At 46.7% G+C, this 18,697-nt stretch overlaps 1 protein-coding gene across 2 annotated transcripts in view; it reads left to right on the top strand.

Annotated features, from left to right (window-relative positions):
• The first annotated feature begins 1,176 nt into the window (after positions 1-1,176).
• The window catches only part of IGF2BP3 (insulin like growth factor 2 mRNA binding protein 3), a 109,560-nt gene continuing 92,039 nt past the window's right edge, over positions 1,177-18,697 (top strand). Inside the window, exons 1-3 of one of the 2 annotated variants that reach the window (XM_035562452.2) lie at positions 1,177-1,495; positions 2,005-2,226; positions 3,203-3,263. In XM_035562452.2, the coding sequence (XP_035418345.1) occupies positions 2,052-2,226; positions 3,203-3,263 (236 nt within the window). In that variant the 5' untranslated portion in view covers positions 1,177-1,495; positions 2,005-2,051. Of the gene's footprint in view, positions 1,496-1,586; positions 1,665-2,004; positions 2,227-3,202; positions 3,264-18,697 lie in introns of those variants that run through there. The other variant, XM_050708833.1, reaches the window with a different exon arrangement.

Here is an 18,697-nt window from a genome sequence, read left to right as displayed (position 1 = left end):
TACCGAGAATCTGTTTTTTCCCCCCGAGACAACTGTTTGCCGATCTGCTCCGAAATGGAAGTTGCGCCCAGGGGCGCGCTGCCCCGGCCGGGAGGTGACAATTCAAAGTTCCCCGGCCCGAGCGAGGAGCCCGCGGGGCGATGTCGCGACGCTGTCGGGCGACGGGGGGGCGGCTGCTGGCGACACACGGGGGGAACAAAGGCCGGGCCCCCCCCCCACCTCGGGGGCAAAGCCGGGGCCCCCCGGAGGAGCCGGAGCGGGGCCACGCGTGGGGGCGGCCGCGTGGAAAGCCCGTCCACGGCCGGCGGGGGTCGGGGCGAAAGAGGGGCAGCCCTCCGGTAAAAGTGCTCCGAAATCCTTCAGACAAGCCCTCCGAGCTGGCGGTGCGGAGCGCAGCGCTGGCTTTCATTTCCGTCTCCTTTCTTCATCTTTTCGGGCAACATTTTGTTTGCGCTGGAAAGGCTCCACACCACCACCCCCCCCCCCGGCCCCTCCCCCACAAGCCCACCATTGTATATCCGCACGAATGGGGAGAATTATGAATGGTTCCTTAAACCGGCCCGGGGGGGGAGGGAGGGATGGAAGGAGGGAGGGAGGGGGGCGCCGAGCCCTTTGTGTGCCCCCGCCAGCCTGGGGCAGCGCCCGGCCCCCTCCGCCGCCAAGCAGACGAGCAGCGAGCGGGGACCCCCCCCCGCACCCCGAGCCCCCCCCGGGAACCGCAGGACCCAGCGCGGCCCCCTCGCCCCGCGGGTCTCCCCTTCCCCATCCTCCCCCCGGCCAACCGTCCTCCACCCCTTTGTCTTTTTTTTTATATATATATATATATTTTATTTTTTTTTTCCTTTTTACCCCTCCCCTTTTCTTCCCTCCTTTCCTCGGCAGAGCCCTGCAGAAACATTACCATATGGGGCTCCGCCGGGGCTGCAGAGACCCCCGCCCCCCACCTCCCCCTCCCACCTTCCCCCACCCCCTCCGCCTTCCCCCATCCCCACCCCCATCCCTCCTCCTCCTCCTCTTCCTCCCCCCGCCCCATCTCGCCCAGGCGCGACCCCAATGAACAATCCCCCCAGCCTGGCCCGCCGGGGGAGGAGCGGCCGGGGGGGGGCGGGCATTGCGGTGCCTTTTCCCCTCCCTCCGTGGCTGGGCTCCCCCCAGCTCGCAGGGGGAGGCGCGGCCGCCCCAGCCGTTTTCGGGTAGCGGGGGCGCACGGCGCTGCTCGGGGCCCCCCCGGCGGAAGGGCAGAGGCGGCGCAGGGCCCTCGCCCACCCGGCTCCGGTTTCCCCTTCCCTCCCCCCCCAGCTCCCGGCCCTCTCTAAACTTGTCCTGTCCTGGGCAGCCTCCCCCCCCCCCCCGGCCTTCACCCCTCCTCCTCCTCCTCCTCCTCCGGCTGTGTGCGCGCCCCGGCCGCTCGCTAATTGAAGAGCTGGGATTCCTCACGTGAGAAGTTGATTTGTAGTTTGAACACGTGGCTCATTCAAAAAGCCGGAATATTCAAGTAATTTTTTTCCCCCCCCTTCTCTCCTTCCCTCCCCCTTCCCTTCTCTCTGTGTGTTTTTTTTTTTTTTTTTTTTTTATACGGAGAGGCGGCGCCTGCACGCACGTAGTGTGACATTTTCATAGTCCGCCTGCTGCTGCCAAAGGGGCTCGGGGGCAAGACAAAAAAAGTAGTTTTTTTTTTTTTTTTTTTTTCCCTCTTTCCCTCCTCCTTTTCCTCTCCTCAGCCCGCCATCCGCGGCCCCGGCGCTGGGTGTTTCCCCCGCGCCCCCCATGCGCCCGGGTAGCACGGCAGGCACTTAGGGCTCCCATTTGGCCACGGTTTTTTTTTTTTTTTTTTTTTTTTTTTTTTTTTTTTACCCCTTGAGAGAGGGAGGGAGGGACGCGAGCTGCAGATCTGATTTTTTTTTTTTTTTCTTCCCGTCCTCTCTCTCTCTCTCTCTCTCTCTCTCTCCTTCCTCCATCGCATTTTGTTTTATTTCCCCCTCCCTCCCCACCTCCTCTCGCAAGACGAGGGTTGCAGCCCGCCGTGCGCGCCTCCCCGAGCCGCCAGGAAGATGAACAAGCTCTACATCGGCAACCTCGGCGAGAACGTCAGCCCCCTCGACCTGGAAAGTCTCTTTAAGGACTCCAAGATCCCCTTCTCGGGCCAGTTCCTGGTCAAGACGGGGTACGCCTTCGTGGACTGCCCCGACGAGAGCTGGGCCATGAAGGCCATCGAGGCACTTTCAGGTGAGCGGCCCCATCCTTCGGCCCCCACCTCCGAATTTCCCGGCCCCATCCTTCAGGCCCCCCCCCCCCCCCCCCCCCCCCAAATTTCCCCGACGGCTCCGGCTGCCCAGATGGAGGGGCCGAAGGGGGGGGTCCCCGCTGTGCCCCCCACCCCCGGTACCAGCTCAGGCACGGCCGGGGCCGTTCCCCCGTTGCTCCCCGGCCCCCCGGGGGGGCGGTGGTGTTTGGGGGGGGGGTCGTATGGGGCCGGCAGGGGCGGCAGCCTTGGGCCCACGGCCCCGCGTTGCGGCGGCCCCCATGTTTTTTCCCCACCCCACAGCCTGGGGCTGGAGGGGGAGGGGGGGGGTGGCAGGACCCCCCCCCTCCGCCCCCATCGCTGCGGCTGGGCGCAGGCCGCGGGTTTCCCCGCAGGGCTGGGGGCGAGCCGCCCACCCGGCCCCAAAGTCTTGGGGTTTTGGGGGGGGGGGGGAGAGCCGCTGCTGCCCTCCCCGCACCGCCCGGGATTTATTTCGGTTTCTTTTCGCTGCTCTCACGCACCCATCACCGCCTCCAGCAGCGCGCCGGCTCCTGGCCCCGACATCCTGTTTTCGGGTGGCTTTTAAAAAAATATATATATTATAAATAAATAAATAAAAAAGAATAGCGATAAAAAAAAAATAAAATACGGCCGAAGCGGCTTTACGCATCCTCTGCTGGGAAAGCCAGCTCGGGGGTGCCGGTGGTGCTTCTCTTCCTATTTTCCGCCCGTGTCCGAGGCCCGGCGGCTCGGCATGGCTCGGCTCGGCTCGGCCCTGCCCGAAGCAGCCCCGGGAGCCGGGCTTTGTTAGCGCCCCGGGGCCCCGCTCGGCCGCCGGCGGCCGGCCCGTAACGTGTTGCGCTCCCGGCTCCTGCCCCGCGCCGCTGCGGAGCCCGGCGGGGAGGCGCGGGGGACGCGCGGCCGCTCTCCAATCTTTCCCCCTTCTCTTCGGCTCTGCAGGTAAAGTGGAGCTGCATGGGAAACTCATAGAAGTTGAGCATTCGGTCCCTAAAAGACAAAGGTAATTTCTTTGTTTTTCTTTCTTTCTTTTTTTTTTTTTCCCCTCCCTCCTCAGATTACCCTTATTTACCCAGCGAGAAGCAATTTGAAAAATGCTTAGGTTTGTGTTTCTATTCCCCGTAGATAAATGGGCTGCTTTCTTAAACACCCAGCCGTGCTCTCTACGCTGTCCTAGAGGCTTTCTAGAATCGCCCCATGTATTTCTAATGGGCTGGATTGGCCAAGCAACACCGTAGGATTAAAAAAAAAAAAAAAAAAAAGCCTTCTTGTGGGAGAAGCAGGTTATTGTGGTCCGAAGGCAGAGGATTGTGAAGATTTTAAATTTTAAAGTTCTTGAGAGGAGTTAAAAATCTGCGTGTTAGCAGGAAATAAAATGTGTTGTGGACTGTATAACGGGCAAGCACATGAGCCCTGCTCCAGCAACAAAAGGCATTTTGTAAATATCCTGGTATACATATTTTCTGATCCTGCCATGTTGGAGTCCGCAGCATTTTATAGACACGTAGTGTAGGTCTGTGTTTGAATATCTGTGTTCGGGAGGATTTTTCATCACTATTTTGAGCTGGTATAGAGAAGCAGCAGGAGAATGATTTCTTCCCAATAAGGACAGGATTTATGCATCCTTAATTTCTAAATGTATGTTTAATTCTTGCAAGGTAGTAATTTTGTGGGCCTCACGTAAAGAAGGAATAGTTGCAATATAGCAGGGTAGTATTTTGATACTGCCTATAGCAATTCAGCGTGTTTCTTTCACAAATGTTTAGATCAGAGAAAACCTGGCGTGCACTAGATAGTAAATAGCAAAATAGATCAAACTTTCCACGTGCTTGTTCCTGCACTCCATTATTCAATCTGGGAAGTATGTCTGTCTGTGTAACTTTGTTAAAAGGGGCTTCTGCTATTTCAGGGTTGTTTTAAAAAGGGCAGTCTCTTCAACGTAGTTGATTTGAGAAGGTGAATTAGCTGTCTTGCTGGGTATTGTGACTTGGTGTTTGAGAATTAAAAGTTTAATCACTATTTAGTGTTGGAGGAAATGTTTGCTTGAGAAAGTATGGAGGATTCTTGATCTAGTTAAGGCAGGGGGCGAGCCCCTCTCTGGGCCAATTCATAGCACGGTAATCTTTATGGTTATATTTGATACTTTTCATTGGAAATTAATATGCTATATGTGCTCTTTCTCATTTATAATGCAAGATATATGGCTTTGGTTTACAGCAGTCTGTATTTCAGATCTTTTGTATATAAAAAGATTATTGTAGATAGAAAATATGTTTAGTTTTGAGGAGGAAAAGTCCATGCCACACGTAAGAATTGATCACTTCCTACCAGTCTCCATAATAAATGAACTTTATTATCATGCTTAATCATCTCAAGCTTGCACAAATAACATTTTCTTTAAGCTGTTGAAAACAAATTCATTTCACTCATGGTAAAGGTAAATTAAAAATAGCTGTGCCCTTCACCCCACCACCCCCCGCCCCCAACTTTTTGAATCATTGTTTAATGTGTTTAAATGTATTTTCCTGTCCTTTTAGTCATCAGCTGAAACAGTGTAAAAGTCCATTCTTCATATTTGGTAGTGTGTCTTCATATTTGTGAACTAGCAGTTATCAGAAATGTGGATCTGTCTGTAACTTGGGTTGAGAGGAACTGTACACTGAACTTTAGCACTTCTCTAGGCACGCGTTGCCTACGTATAGGCATTATACTGGAAGGGGGAAAAAAACAGATATAATTGTATCAGTATACCTTCATTGTTTCTCCCAAAGATCTTACTTGTTAAAACACACACAGTTTGGATTTATACTGCTGTTTAACAGAAAATTAAATTGCATTTCTCATAACTGCACTTCCTTCCCCTTTGTTTCCACTCCCCCTTTTCCAAAATCAAATATAGAAAGCCACGTAAAATTCATTCAGTGGCCTCCATACGTAAAAGTAACTTTCTTGTTCCTTTTATAGATGTACAATACTTTTTCTTTTTTTGAGGGGTGGTGTCACAAAGTTGGAGATTTTTTTCCATGTCTCTGGACGTTGCTTACTGGGTGTGTATTTAGAGTTGCTGGATATGCATAAAAGCACAGCCTTCAAGAGTTGAGTGTTTTGGTGCAAATGGTCACTAATGTGTTTTCAAAGTAACTTATCTGGAGTCCCTGTATGAGTTTGGATGAGGGGAGGGTGTCAGATACGGCCAGGGTGGGGGGTGCTGCTCACCAGGCCCACCCAGTGCGTTTGCACGCTGCAGGGCCGGGGAGCCTTCCATGGAGCCCTGCGTGCTCCACTGTGTCTGAAACGGGCAGGGAAGTGACACCATTTTAAATATATATCTACACACACATTTAAATACGTCAAATCTGTCTTAAAGCGTGAGTGTACAATTAAGTTGGGTCAAAAGATGCTTCATAGCAGCAAAAATTTGTTTTGTAGTGCTTTGAAATTATTCAGTATGTTGTATAGAAATTATTCAGTACGTTGTATTGCCCCCCTATTGCTGTGAGGGTGCTTCATGGGGAGTTCTAGCTCACTGCCTCACAAATTCCTAAATTGTTTGTTTTTTTTGGGGTGTGTGTGTGTATATCCTATTGCTCCCAGAGGTGGTTTGTGAGTATCTCTCCGCTGAGGTGGCTGGGAGGAAAGGGTAAGAGTTTGGCACTCCATATCCTTGTCACGTAAAGGGAGGTCAGAAGGTGGTGTTGGTCGGGGCTGCCATGGAGCTGAGCTGAGGCAATGGAGGGTGCCTGGTGGGCTGTTGGGAGGGAGATTCTTGGGCCCCATAGTCACTGCATTCCAGCCCCTGCTGAATCTTCACGTTTGGAGTGGGCACACCCAGGTTTGCAAAATTACCTTTCTACCTGCTGTGCAGAGCCTGTGTGTGGCTCTCGGCCTCCCCTCCCCCTGGAAGTATTTAAAGAGGGAGGGCTGGATACGCTGCCGCTGAAAGAAGGGGCCTGGTCAAGGTTTTCTTGATGGAAGGGTGGGGAATTATTTTGGGGGAGGTGCAAAGTCTTTAATAAGCTCGGAGTAGATTCCTGACTTACTATGGAAATCTCAAGGGAATGCAAAAGGAATGCAGAATTTCTGCATTCGGACCCCTCTGCATGGAGGAAGGCCATGGCAATATTTAAAGGTTTAGGTCACTTTATTTAAAACTCGGCGAAGGCATTGCAATAATTCTGCCTGCTAGTCACGCTCGGCAGAGGAACGGGGGGCACGGTTGGTCACAGTCATGGTTTGGATTAGCTCTCCTCTTGTGCAGGAGGATGGCCACAGCCCTGAGCCCATGAAACTTGTGGCATAGGCCTTTGGGTGCTACCTCATGGCCACCCAGGAGCAGCTGGCACCTCGCAAGGCGATGTGTGCTGCAATCTGATTATTCAGATGGCCCTGATGTCGCTGGTGTGTGATGAGGGGGAAGGGATGGTGCTAACTGGGGGCACCTGGGGCTGTGCCTGGCCCTTCCAGGTGCCTACAGTGCTCGCCACACCTGAACTGAACTGTGGTAATGACGAGGCATTTTCTCTGATTGGAAGGCCAATTCTTTTTCCGCCACGCATCTGGGGTCCTTTGTTTCTGTTGAGAAAATAAATTCAGTTTGTCTCTCCTGGGGGGGGGGTTAATTCGGGAGAGGAGAGGCACAGAGGTGTGCCATGCGGGTGGTGTGGCCTCCTGACAGCCGTGGCACAGGTAATGGCTTTCCAGCTCTGCTTCACCTGTAATGCTCAAGTGGCCGAAGGAAGGCCGATCTGAGGGAAACAGGCCCCAAAGTCCTCACAAAAACCCGCCTGTTCCAGGAGAGAGCCTTGCGCTGTGGGATGGGCGTTGAATTGTGTTGCTAATTTTTCGTATAATTAGGGTTTGTGGCTTGTGTGCGCAAGGCGGTGGGAAGCGGCTTCACAGGGCTAACCTATGTCTAGTGGCTACAGCAGTCAGGATTATTTAAAAAAAATTAAAAAATTAGTGGCAGACATTTTTAGTTTTGCTTCTGTAAATATGAAGCAGGGTGAAACGTGCTGTATGTAAGAAGGCGTGATAGAAAATGCCACTCACCAGCATTATTCACGCTCTTTTCTGTGGAAGGAGGCTGAGGGCCATGCCTGGGTCCAAGTTAGTGTTTTCAAAAGCTAAGGGTCAAAATTTTACATAGTGAATTTGGGGGGTTTAGTCTCTGTTCTCACATTACTTTTGCAGATGTGAGCAGGATTTTTTTTTTTTTGAGGAAAAAAGATCTTTGAAAGTTACAGTTATAGTGGAAAATACAAACCTGGACAGATTTTGTGATTCTTATATAGACAACAAGTTGTAATGCAAGAACAGAAAATTCTTCATAACAATTCCTCATACTGTCTGGTCATCAAAATCACTTCTTGTTGCATTTTTTTTTTAATAGGCTGAAGTACATGAAACACATTTCTAAACTTGCATCTTGAAAGTTTGGTTTTGTTCTCTTTTTTTCTGCCTTCCTTTTGTGGAAGATACTCTGAGAGCATACTTGTAGTAGACATTAAGTTTTGTGTAGATGTGGTAAATTTTGTAGGGATGGATTTAAAAAAAAACTTTTTTTGGGAGTGTAATTCATGGGTAGTAAAGTATAATCAGAAAATGTTTAAAAAATCTTTCTTTTTGTTTTAAGCGTAGGGTAATAAAAACACTTTTCCATCTTTTTGAGCCCTTGAAGGTGGTATTTTTGTAAAATGGAGGCATTCATTTCAGTCACTCTTTTAAGTGCACAGCATAGGACTCTACAGTGCTGGAGTCCTTTAATGGCTTCTGGTTAGCTTTTGGGTGGACTTCAAATGCTTAGTCTTGACCTGAAAAAATCTTGAATAGCTTGGGATTTACCTACCTAACAGAAAATGTGAAGCTTCCCATAATGCCCACGAGCAGGGACCCAGGCAGTATTAAAATACACCTTCTTAACTGTGGGCAGGGCTCAAAAACAAACTTCCCTCCTTAAGCCTCCTCTCCCTGAGTTCATCTTAACTTTCAGGGCTTTCTCCTCCTGAGCTCTTGATAAAGAGAGCACAGTGGTGTGGAGCATGGGTAGGGACTCAGCTTTTTTTTTTTTTTGGTGACTTTGTCCAGTGAGACAGGCACTGTGCTGTATGGGTGTGGGATTTCTGCTCTTGCAGTTTGAGTCGGCTTTTTGATTGGAATTTGTTTATTTTAAATCAGAAAACAGATGGAGAATGGGTGCAAAATTTAAATGTTATAAAATGTGAGGGTAACTTTTCATGTTTTGCAGAGGGGGAAAAAATAGGTGGAAAAGTTTGAGTGGAATTGATGCACTTAACAGTACTGAGGTGCAGGATGCGCTTCTGGGGTGCTTCAGAGCGGTTCTCTTCTTATGGGTGCTCTCTCAACTTGTTTTTGTATGCAAAATGGTTATCTGATGCAGGGTATAGAGGGGTATGTGGACTTAAATGCTAAGGGTGGAAAGCTAAGATAAAAACCGAAGTTTTCCTTATTTTGTCTAGAAATGTGACTCACCATAAATGCAGTGTGTTACATCTCTCTATATATTTATCTGCGTTTGCTGTCCAAATAAAGACAATATTGTTAAAAGTGCCATCTGAAACCTGTGAGGGTCTCTGGGCTTGGGGTATGCTGTGGAGAAGCAGATTTGGTGCTCCTGGGCTCGCTTATCAGTGTGGGCACTGCAGTGGCAGTTATTTTTTTTTCTCCTCACCTGCAGTAAGCAATTTGGCTCTGGAAAGTTTCTGTATAGGAGCAAGAGCTTCTGTATGCTTGGGCATGTTTCAGGTAATTAAAAATATAACAAATTCTATCTCTATATATAATCTCCTATTTTTGCATCTTTCCAAATCTGCAATATAGGTTTGTGTGTAGAAAGATGCATACGTTTAGCCAAGAAGAAAATCTTGATGTTTATAGTTGAATATTTTTAGTAACACATTTTATTTGCCAAGTATAGGGTCAATATTAGGGTAAATATTAAAATACTGAGCGTGTAACATGTAATAACAATAAAAAAGCAGGGTGGAAAAAAGGTGCGTTTGTTTTGTGTTGAAATTTTGAAAGGAAAATTGTACCCAGCTATAACGTGAGTTGTTATTTCACCGAAGTGCATTCTCGCAGCAGCTTGCACAAGAGACGGTCGCAGTGTAAATGCCATCTCCTGTGTAGTGTAACCCCAGCAGCAATGTGCTTCCCCTGTTGCCTGCCTCTTCGTGGTGCACTGGAGCCAGCATCACCTAAAACTGTCCTTTTGCCCATCTGAATGGGAAACTGCCTCTAACAGGCAAGATGAGGCATATTCTGTATTAATCAAGTTGAAATTCGGAGTAGAGCATGGATAACAAAACGCATCTGACGCTTCTTAGGTATGGGATTAAGTATTGAAATGAAACAGTCTTGAAATGAAAGATCTTCAGGTGGGAAGGGCCTTATTCCATCTTAATTTTTTTGATGTCTTGGTAGCGAAAGAGTGGCTGTAGTTTGAGAAATGTTTCGAACCGTGTGTGTGTATCCTTAAAAATGTGTATATAGGAGAACATACTACCATAAAATCAGTTGCAGTTTAAGAAGAGACCTGCTAAAAATATCCGGAGAACTTATAAAAATAGTCCATTTTTTTTGCTAGTGTTGGTACACTTGAACACAATTGGAGCTGAATGTTCACTTTTGAAAGATTAACTTTCATGCTCAGCTGAACTTTAGGAACGCTATTTTAAAATATGTAGCCTACGCTGCGTGTCTAATACATTTTTCCCCTTTGAAAATGGCAGGATTGTATTCTTTTGGGAAATTGATTTCACAGGACCTGGACTTTTAAAATTTAAAAGTAAGTTTTCCCTCAAAAATGGAGCTCGCTGCACCCTAACGGAGCCTTAAGCGTCGTGGTGCAGGAATTAAAATTCCAGTTGGAGTGAGCTCCGGTCTGCGTGAACAAAACACCGTGTTGACAAAAACGTATCTTCAATTATTAGATGTGTTCTCAGTTACTTGTTTTCCTGAAGCTTCGTGCTAAACAGTGGTTAGGGGTGGAATGAAAAAAAAAAAAAACAAAAACAAACACATGGAGTGATCTGTTAAAGATGCAGCCTGTCCGCATCAAAGAGGGGCTCGTTTTTGAGGAAACAGCAGGGCGAGAGGGCTAGCGAAGGGGAGGGGGGTGGCAAACCCACTGAAGTGGAGCTGCGGCACATGGCTACTGCAGGCAGCTCTCATCCCGGGGCCTGATCCCGCGTGCTCGCTGCTCCTGCTCCCCCTGGCCCTCGGAGGAAGTCCTCAGCCCGCCGCCGAGAGGCTCTCGGGAAACCGAGTTTGCAAAACTGCCCCAGCCTTGACAGGGAAACTGCGTGTGCCAGGCAGCAAAGGCTAAAAGCTAGCTCTTGAAAAGAAAGCAGACATGGGGTGGGGGTGTTGAACGCGATGACCAACAGTAGTTTTAAAACTGTTACAGAAGAGATCCTCCAGAAATTTGGTTTTAGTGATAAAGCGGGCTGTTAGGTTTGTACGCTTCTGGGGGATTTTTTTATGTGATGGCGACTTCCTAGTTATCGTAGGACAGCAGTTCGTTTCTTCCTCCCGCTTCTAGAATAAAAACTTCAAAACAATGTGTCTTTACGGCAGTACTTGGAAACAATAACCTGTAGGATGTTTGATGAGGAATTTAGGCAGTAGTTTAGTCCAAGGTAAGAGAAAACCCTTACAGTGTAAACCGCGTCTCTTCTCTTTTTCCTGTTGCAAATTTTGGTAAAAAACTCTTTAAATGACTTTCCAGTGAAAGCTTGACAGCAACCACAGGCAGGTAACTGGGGGGGGTGGGGTATAAAATTTACTTGTCTGAGTTTTGGGATATAGTTTCCAATTTTGGAATATTTTTTTTCTAATGGCATCCTGGAAAGTGCAGGCTGCCACGGTGCTGGTTGGTCACAGGTGGGAGCTGCCATGCATGGTCCTTCCCACTGAGGCCACCGGGTACCTGAATGAGCCACATTTTCCTTTGGAAAACTGTTACTGTGGTGTGCAGAGGCATATCCATTCTCTGGGGTCAAGCGAGAACTTTTCAACACTGAAGTGTCTCTTCATGGTGCTGGTCACAGGGGATCCCGGTGGTGCGAGCCCTCGTGCAGCGAGCCTTGTCTTGGGTTACCTGAGCAGGTCCTGCGTGCGAGGGGAGCAGCACAGCTATGTGACAGAGAGCTAAAAGCTGCCGCTGCTGGTCAGCGTGTGCTCCTCCTGACCCTCGCAGGAGAGCTGCAGTATCCCGGTATTTGTTCCTGTCCCGACTGCGCAAACTTTGCAGCCGCCCCGCAATTAGTCAGGCGGGATGCTTAGAAGAAATGCGTGTCCTGCAGGGATGCTAGCTATTTAAAACTATGGAAATACGGGTTGTCTTTCCATTTCGAGTACAGCCTAAGAGGCAGTAAGCATGTAGGTTAACATGTGCTCTGTGGATTCACTAATGCTCAGTGGGGGAACCGGAGGTTTCTGTGATTCCGCATGCGTATTGGAGCTGGTTCTAATAACCTGTGCAAAATAAATGAGAAACGGACAGCTCTTAAAGCCCGAGCAGAGACGTTTTTTTTCTTTAGTACTTGCACACTCAGCATTAAATTTCTTCTGAGTTTAGTGCCGGTGCTCAGCAGCAGCGGTGTAAAACTCCTCTTGTGCTGCTAATGCTGCCATCCAAAGATGCACCAGAATTATTGGTACTGCTTATTGGTACAGCAGTATTTGCTTTTTAAGATTAAGAGAAAAGATTAATTTGTGATAATCAAAGTGGGTAACACTTCCTTTTTGTTCATTTATTCATTAAATGCTAAGTTTGGTACTCAGTGGTCTGAGTCCTAATAGCAAACAGTGAAGTCCTGTTTTAATTATTAGTCCTGGTAACTATCTGGGTGCCTGTTTTGTTTGCCTTCACAAAGGGTTCAATTAAGCGAGGTTGTGTACCTCTTTTTAGAAGAGTTTTTTCCTCTTATGCTGTTGAGAGGGATTTTTTTATAAATGTGATTTCTACCTCCTCCTTCACTCTGGTTTCTTAAGCAAGAAATGACATTTGGTGGTGGCGTGTAAGCATGTCCCAAATCCTGTGCCTAACATAAAACTGTAAGCTTTTACCTGAACCTGCAGGGTGTGCACGCTTTATACAAGTGGACTTGATGACAATTTTTCAATTAAAGACAAGTCATGAGCAAAATCATTCTTACAGGTACATAGCAAGTGCTTTACCTGTGTAAGGGTGAAGTTATGCGTTGCTCCTTGAAAGCAATCACAATCTGAGAAAGATTTAGGAGATGAATTCAGAAGACGAATTTATCATTATAATTCACAGAGCCCTTCGAGCTTTAGGACTGAGTTAAAGATTGCCTTCCCTTTGTGTCGGACTGGCTTCAGTAAAATTACAAAATTGCGTTCATTTGCTGCGCCTTCCTTCGGCTCTGCAGTAAATATTTATGTGCGTGGCTTGTCTTCCCGGCCCTTGTGCTCGCCTCACCTGGTCCGCACGGTTCCCTCAGTACGACTGTTACTGGTTTCGCATGCGTTGGCTGAAGTTCAGCATCTTGGCATGGCAGTGCTGAATGCACGAACGGCAGCGAGGATCCCGCGCCGCACGTGTGCTCCTGTCAGCCCGCTGCGTAGCGGCGCTCCGCTCTGCGCGGCAGCTCTTCAAAATGGCTCTCCAAATCAAAAGCTGTGTTATTATGGTAACTTTTTAGCCACCAAGTGTTCGTGGAAATCATGTGTGAATCTCTTCCAGCGAGCTTCCGTATGCCGGGCTTCTGACTCGTGTCACTGGGTGGGTCTCTTTGGGTGGTACCCTTTAAGAAGGCAGGGGGAAAAAAGGGAAAATAATAATAATAAAGGCAAGGCATGGAAAATTCTGTCCAAAACTTAGTCATGCTTCACCGTGACGAAGCCCTGCAAGTTCCTGAGGAAGAAGTGGCTTTGAAGCTGTTGGGGTTTTCTGGAGATGCCGGTGTTTGTGTGCTACCTGATGGGGCTGGGTACGTGCTGCCTGAAGGAGAGCTGTGGCTGGCTTGAGGGCAAAGAGGTGCCCTGACCGGCTGCTTCTCCCTCTAGCATCCAGCCCTGACTGTCCCCTGCACCCCGTGGGTGGTGTGCATGTGGTTTAAGAGGTGTTGAAGCAGCTCTCAGAGGTCTGGGAGGAGGCAGGGCAAGGGGTGGTGGCTGTGAGCCCCGCGATAGCCTCAGCTCTGCCAGGTGCCCGGGGCTGTCCGGCTCTTCAGTCCGAGAGCGGATGGGGAACTGGTGCCAGCAGGGTTTGAAATGAGCTGAATTTTGGGGTGATGGTGTAGGAAATGAATGAAGACGAAGTATAAGTGCTGGTGTTAGCAGAAAGCGAGCAGTGACTCCGAAGGAAGGATGATTTCATTCTGTGGTTGAATCCTTATAACATCATAGTCCTCCTTATGCTGATTTTTTTTTCTTTTGGTAACGGGGTATTTTTAGCTTCTGCTCTTCATTGCTTTTTAAAATGCTCTTAAATCCTCAGTTGCTGGGCATGTCTAGGTGCAGGTGGAATGCTTGAATTTCAAAGCTTTGGAAGGGGTATTCCAGCTATGCTAGGCTGTGCTCCGGGTAAAAGCAACTAACTTAGGTGTCCTTGTCACTTCATCTGTACTGTAGGACTGTAAAAAAAAAAAAAAAAAAAGTGCTAATTATCATCTTGGTGTGAGAGTAAGCTTGCAAAACTGTACATTAAATAAATTTGAAACAATCAACTCCTAAATAATGTACTAAACTTGGTCAAAATTATCATTGTCATTCATATGAACTCTGCTCCTACTCTTGACTTAAATATCTCAAAATGCTGTGTGTTTGAAAACAAGTTACTAGATGCAAATAGCCTTGCTGTTAATGATGATACAGGTTATGAGTTTATCTCTGAACAAGCTAGTTAGCTATAGCATGGTATATGCCTTTGCTTTATCCAAATTTGCAATGCTCAGTTAAGTACAAAGTGAACTGAAATAGTATAGCAGATAAACATTTAAACTCTCTCTATATGTGTGTGTGTGTGCAGTTTTCGGGGCTGCAGAAGTGTAAACTCAATTTTTGTTCTCTAATCAGAACAGTGTATTTTAAATCTACAGCGAAAAAAATCGGTGCTTACTGTGATCCTCATCCTCACAGCATGTGCTATTTTCTGTTTTCTGCGAAAAAGGAAATGGAAAATAATGGGGTTATTTAAAAGGTGATGGTGGCTGTCCTATGATTGCTTTTTATGCTACTTCCTAAAGTCATGGCAGACTTTTATAGTGTTATGAAAGTAGGGAAAAAGCATTAAATATAAAGGTTACCAACAAAAATATGCTTACACATCTTGTATACAAGTGTTTTTAAACATAACTGTGCCATTGCAACATTTCACAATTTTACAATTTCTTTAAAAGATTAAAATTTAACAGCTGTATTTTAGTTTTTGGCTTTTTTGGTTGGACAGAATGAAATGAAACTAGGAGGCTTTGGTGAAGGTCTGGTATGAAAGTTCAAGGCTTATTTTTGTATAGTACACTATGTAAGTCCGTGTGTCCTAAACGGAGCGGCTGTGATGGAAGTGCATAAGATTGCTCTGATGATTCTTAAAAGTGAGGTTTAATGAAGACATAATTAACAAGATTTTTGATCAAGTAAATATAAAATATTGCAAGAGACTTTATGCACAAGCGGTGACGTTTCAACTATACTACTGTGAAATATTTATCATGAATATACATTTACTAGTGTAGATCAACTATACTACTATGGAACATTTACCATGATGTACATTTACTAGTGTAGGTGTACTTATGACCAAAATTAATGTCTTTTTTTAAAAAAAAAAGTGGGGAGGGAATAAGCCATGTAGACACATGTTCCTGGAAAACTTTGTGTGGAAATTACTTGATATGTCTTCAGAAGCTACATTTCTCAATCAGAAAGGTGCATTTTTCAGTAACATCTTTGGTCTGAAGCTTAATGCATAGAGTTGTGCACGTGTGGCAAGTGTGTATGCTCTTGTGTGTTGCACCCCAGCTGAAAGGCAGGGGGCTTTACACCTTGGGGGAACAGATCCTGAACAGGAGAGGATACAGCTCTAAACAGCATGTAACACTTGCAACGGAAGTGCAGGTATGAGATAAAATTATTTGGTACTATTCTGTCCCCACAATTTTTATGCAGCTGAAGGGGATTTTATGTTTTGGGGTAGAACTCTTCAGAAAATGTAACTTTAAACAAAAAACACAATAGCATCTGAAAACCGTAAGCCTAATTGGTTTGGCTTGTTTGTCCTACATCTGGTGACATTCAGCATAAAGATGACAGAGCTGAACTGCAGAGTGGTCAATTCCTGTGACTTCTGGGTCTTGACAGGGCAAGCAGAAAGGAAGGCAAAAACATGTGGTGATGGCAGTACAAAACCCACACGTTCTGTCACTCCCGTGGAGGTGTTATATCTCGTGGACCTTGTCACTTAACCACTTTAAGGTTACACAGAATTCCAGTTACTATTTCTTGTTGGCGTTCAGTTATTTCAGTGTGTTAGCTGGTAAAATAATTACTAGGGTATCAAAATGAGAGCTAATACCTTTGCAGTGTCTTATGTGCATCAGTTTATACTTGGAAAGTTTCTGATTTTTTTGAGAAAACTCTTCAGGTGTGTGAATAAGGTTTATTGCAGTGAATCCTTTGGGATGGAAGATCTTACTTATATTAAAGCAGTGATGACGGGAAGTGTGTGGTGAATTTGACACTTCTGCTGTTGTAAGACTAGTGAAGGATAAATTCAACTAAATCTATTCCTGTTAGTTTGGTCTAGGGGATTTAAAAGAAGCTGTTTGTCTTGCCATTCCTCCCTTTTTAAACTTTTCTTGGTTTGACTAGAGATTGAAGGCTGGACAGCAGTAATGAGGAATTAGATTAAAAACTTAAAAAAAAAAAAAAAAAAAAAAAAAGGCGAAGTAGTTTGTCCTTCCTAACATCCTTTTTATGTCATGGAAGAGACTTGCTTAAAAATCTGCCTTAGCTGTGAATTCTCACTAACTCCAGCTGTAGCAGGTAAGCCTTGTGGAGTTAGGTGGTGCTCTCTGCAGCACTAGTGCCTCAGCCTTGTAATTCTCGGGCCCCAGAGGAACCTTAATTTACTGAGAGAATTTTGGGGATTGGATGCTGCTTTGTGCCATTTTTCGTAGAGTAGCCCAAGAGAGGCAACAGAGAGGATTTTCTTTAAAAAGCCCACAAGTAGGGTGAAATGGTGCAGCAGCAGAGAGATGTGCACTGGGATGTGTCCCTGAGCTCCCCAAATACCTAGAACCTCTCTTAGGTTAAGCTCTAGAGCATACCTGGAAGGTTTAAAACAGATATTTAATAGCAAAAACATAGCGAGTAGTTTCCCTGCTTACCAGTTGCATGCTGAGTGGTATAAGAGGAGCACCTCTTGCTATTTTATTTCAAGCCTTCTACAGCATCTCCAGACCAGATCTGAACTGGAATGGTTAATCTGGAGCATATGGTGATCTTAACCTGGGTGTAAACTCCCTCTGCTCTGCTTGAACCTGACCTGCAAAAGGCTGAAATGGGTTACGCTCGGTTTGTGCTGGTGATGTAAGGAATCTGGAAGGCATTTCCAATATTCTCCACAAATACTGTCTCATGGTTGAGCAAATTGGTGCTGGCAATAGGACGACCACAGAGTTTGGCTACGAACGCTGCTAATTTTGTTCAGATATTTTAATCTGGGAAGGATGAATCACTGAGCTATTGTTAAGGCGAGATGTAATCTGGTGCCCTACCTCCCCTCCCGAAAAAGTTGCCAGCGCTTCCACATCATTCATGAAATCTGTGTCACTTACTCCACCGAAATGTGTGCCATTGTTGGACACCTGAAGGAGATGGGTGGAGGAAGGCGTGCGGCTGGAAGCGCTGCGAGGGCTGTCCAGCAGCCGCATCGTGGAAAAAAGCATCTCGTTGGCTTCCCAATCCCCAAGTCTTGCTGCCCGTTTTTCCTTTAGAAATGGCTCTGAAATACCCTACACCATTTCTTTCTGCCTCTTGGCATTTGAAAAGAAGCTAGACTCATTGAAAATTAAAGGATAAGCTTTTTTCCTCTGGGCAGAGCTCCCCAGCCCCGAGCATGGCCGTGTATTGCAGGGACACCACGTGCAGTCTTCAGGCTTGCACTCTGTGATAAGTCTGTGATGGAAATATTGGCTGCTTCAGCTAGCTATGGACACCAGGAAAATAGGTAAGGGGGTAAAAGGAGCCTTTGGCTGCTCTGATGGCTGAGGGGAAGGGGGTGGAAGAGGGTGGACTCCGTTCTGGCATTAAGGGATTATTAATTCAGCTCGATTAAGGTAGTTTCTGGCCAGTCTTTCACACATTTAGAAGCGCTCTTACATTTAAAGATATTTTTGGTCCTTCATATGCATCCCGAGTGTTTTCAGTGTTATCCACGTCCCAGTTAACCGCAAGTTAGTGGTGGGGTGGGAGAATAAATGGCAAGTGACCGTAGCCCTAAAATGGCTGGTCAGCCAAGTCAGCTCAGTAATAAGTGTTTGAGGGATGTGGACCCCTGCTCTAAGAGGGAAGGAGAAACTCTGGCATTTAAACAAAACAACCTCCCTTATACCCACCCCCTTTCAGTTTCTCCAAAGGCTTTGGAGAAGGAAGAGAAGGTTCAAAATGTTGGAAGCCACCAAGCTATGAGTAGATGAAGTCTTTTCCTCCTGCAAGGTACTGGAATTTCCTATTAATTTTGGAGCAGTGCTTAATTCTTTAATTAAAGAACCAAAGTCTTAACAGCCTTCAGTCATTAACAACACCTGGAAAATGACTTTATTTTCAAACGAGACATTCAGCATTAATGTGGTAATGGCAGAATCTCCCCAATTCTCTTTTAAAAACGTCTTTATGGACCACTCGTGGGAATTTACAGATAATGAATGTAAGCTTTTAGTCTAATTAGTGGCGTGAACAATCGTCAAAACAAAATACTGAAGCAAATGGTTGTGGGCGAAAGCCTACTCTCTGGCTTATCCATGCAAGTGCACCGGTTGATTTACCTACTCTGTATGTCGTGACGTGGATGTGCTGGTGTTAAATCTTCTGCTTGTGCTTCCTGGGGTATTTCCTGTCCGCAAATATCCAGCCTCTTCCACGTGTCTGGGTGAGTTGCCCCGAAATGGGAGCTGAGCATGGTGCCTGGTCGTTTGGCCGGTGGCTTCAGAGCACCGAGCTGCGCAGCCAGCTGCGGTTGCTCCTTCTGGTGGAAAGCACTAAGCAAAGGCGATGTTTTGCAGATGCTGGGAGGAAATTTGATCATCAGCGCAGAGGAATCTGTGAGGTAATCCAAGAGGCAGATTTTCGTGTTGAGTGCCTAGATAACACGCCTCTCCAAAGCTGCTGCTTCAGTGGGTTGTGTGCGCAAGATGAGATGGGACGGGTGGTCGGATCCAACCATTATGA

This window comes from Cygnus atratus, chromosome 2 (genome assembly GCF_013377495.2).
Source record: "Cygnus atratus isolate AKBS03 ecotype Queensland, Australia chromosome 2, CAtr_DNAZoo_HiC_assembly, whole genome shotgun sequence".
Lineage (NCBI taxonomy): Eukaryota > Metazoa > Chordata > Aves > Anseriformes > Anatidae > Cygnus > Cygnus atratus.
The sequence above is the reverse complement of the archived record's forward strand: the minus strand, read 5'-3'. Positions and strand labels throughout refer to the sequence as shown.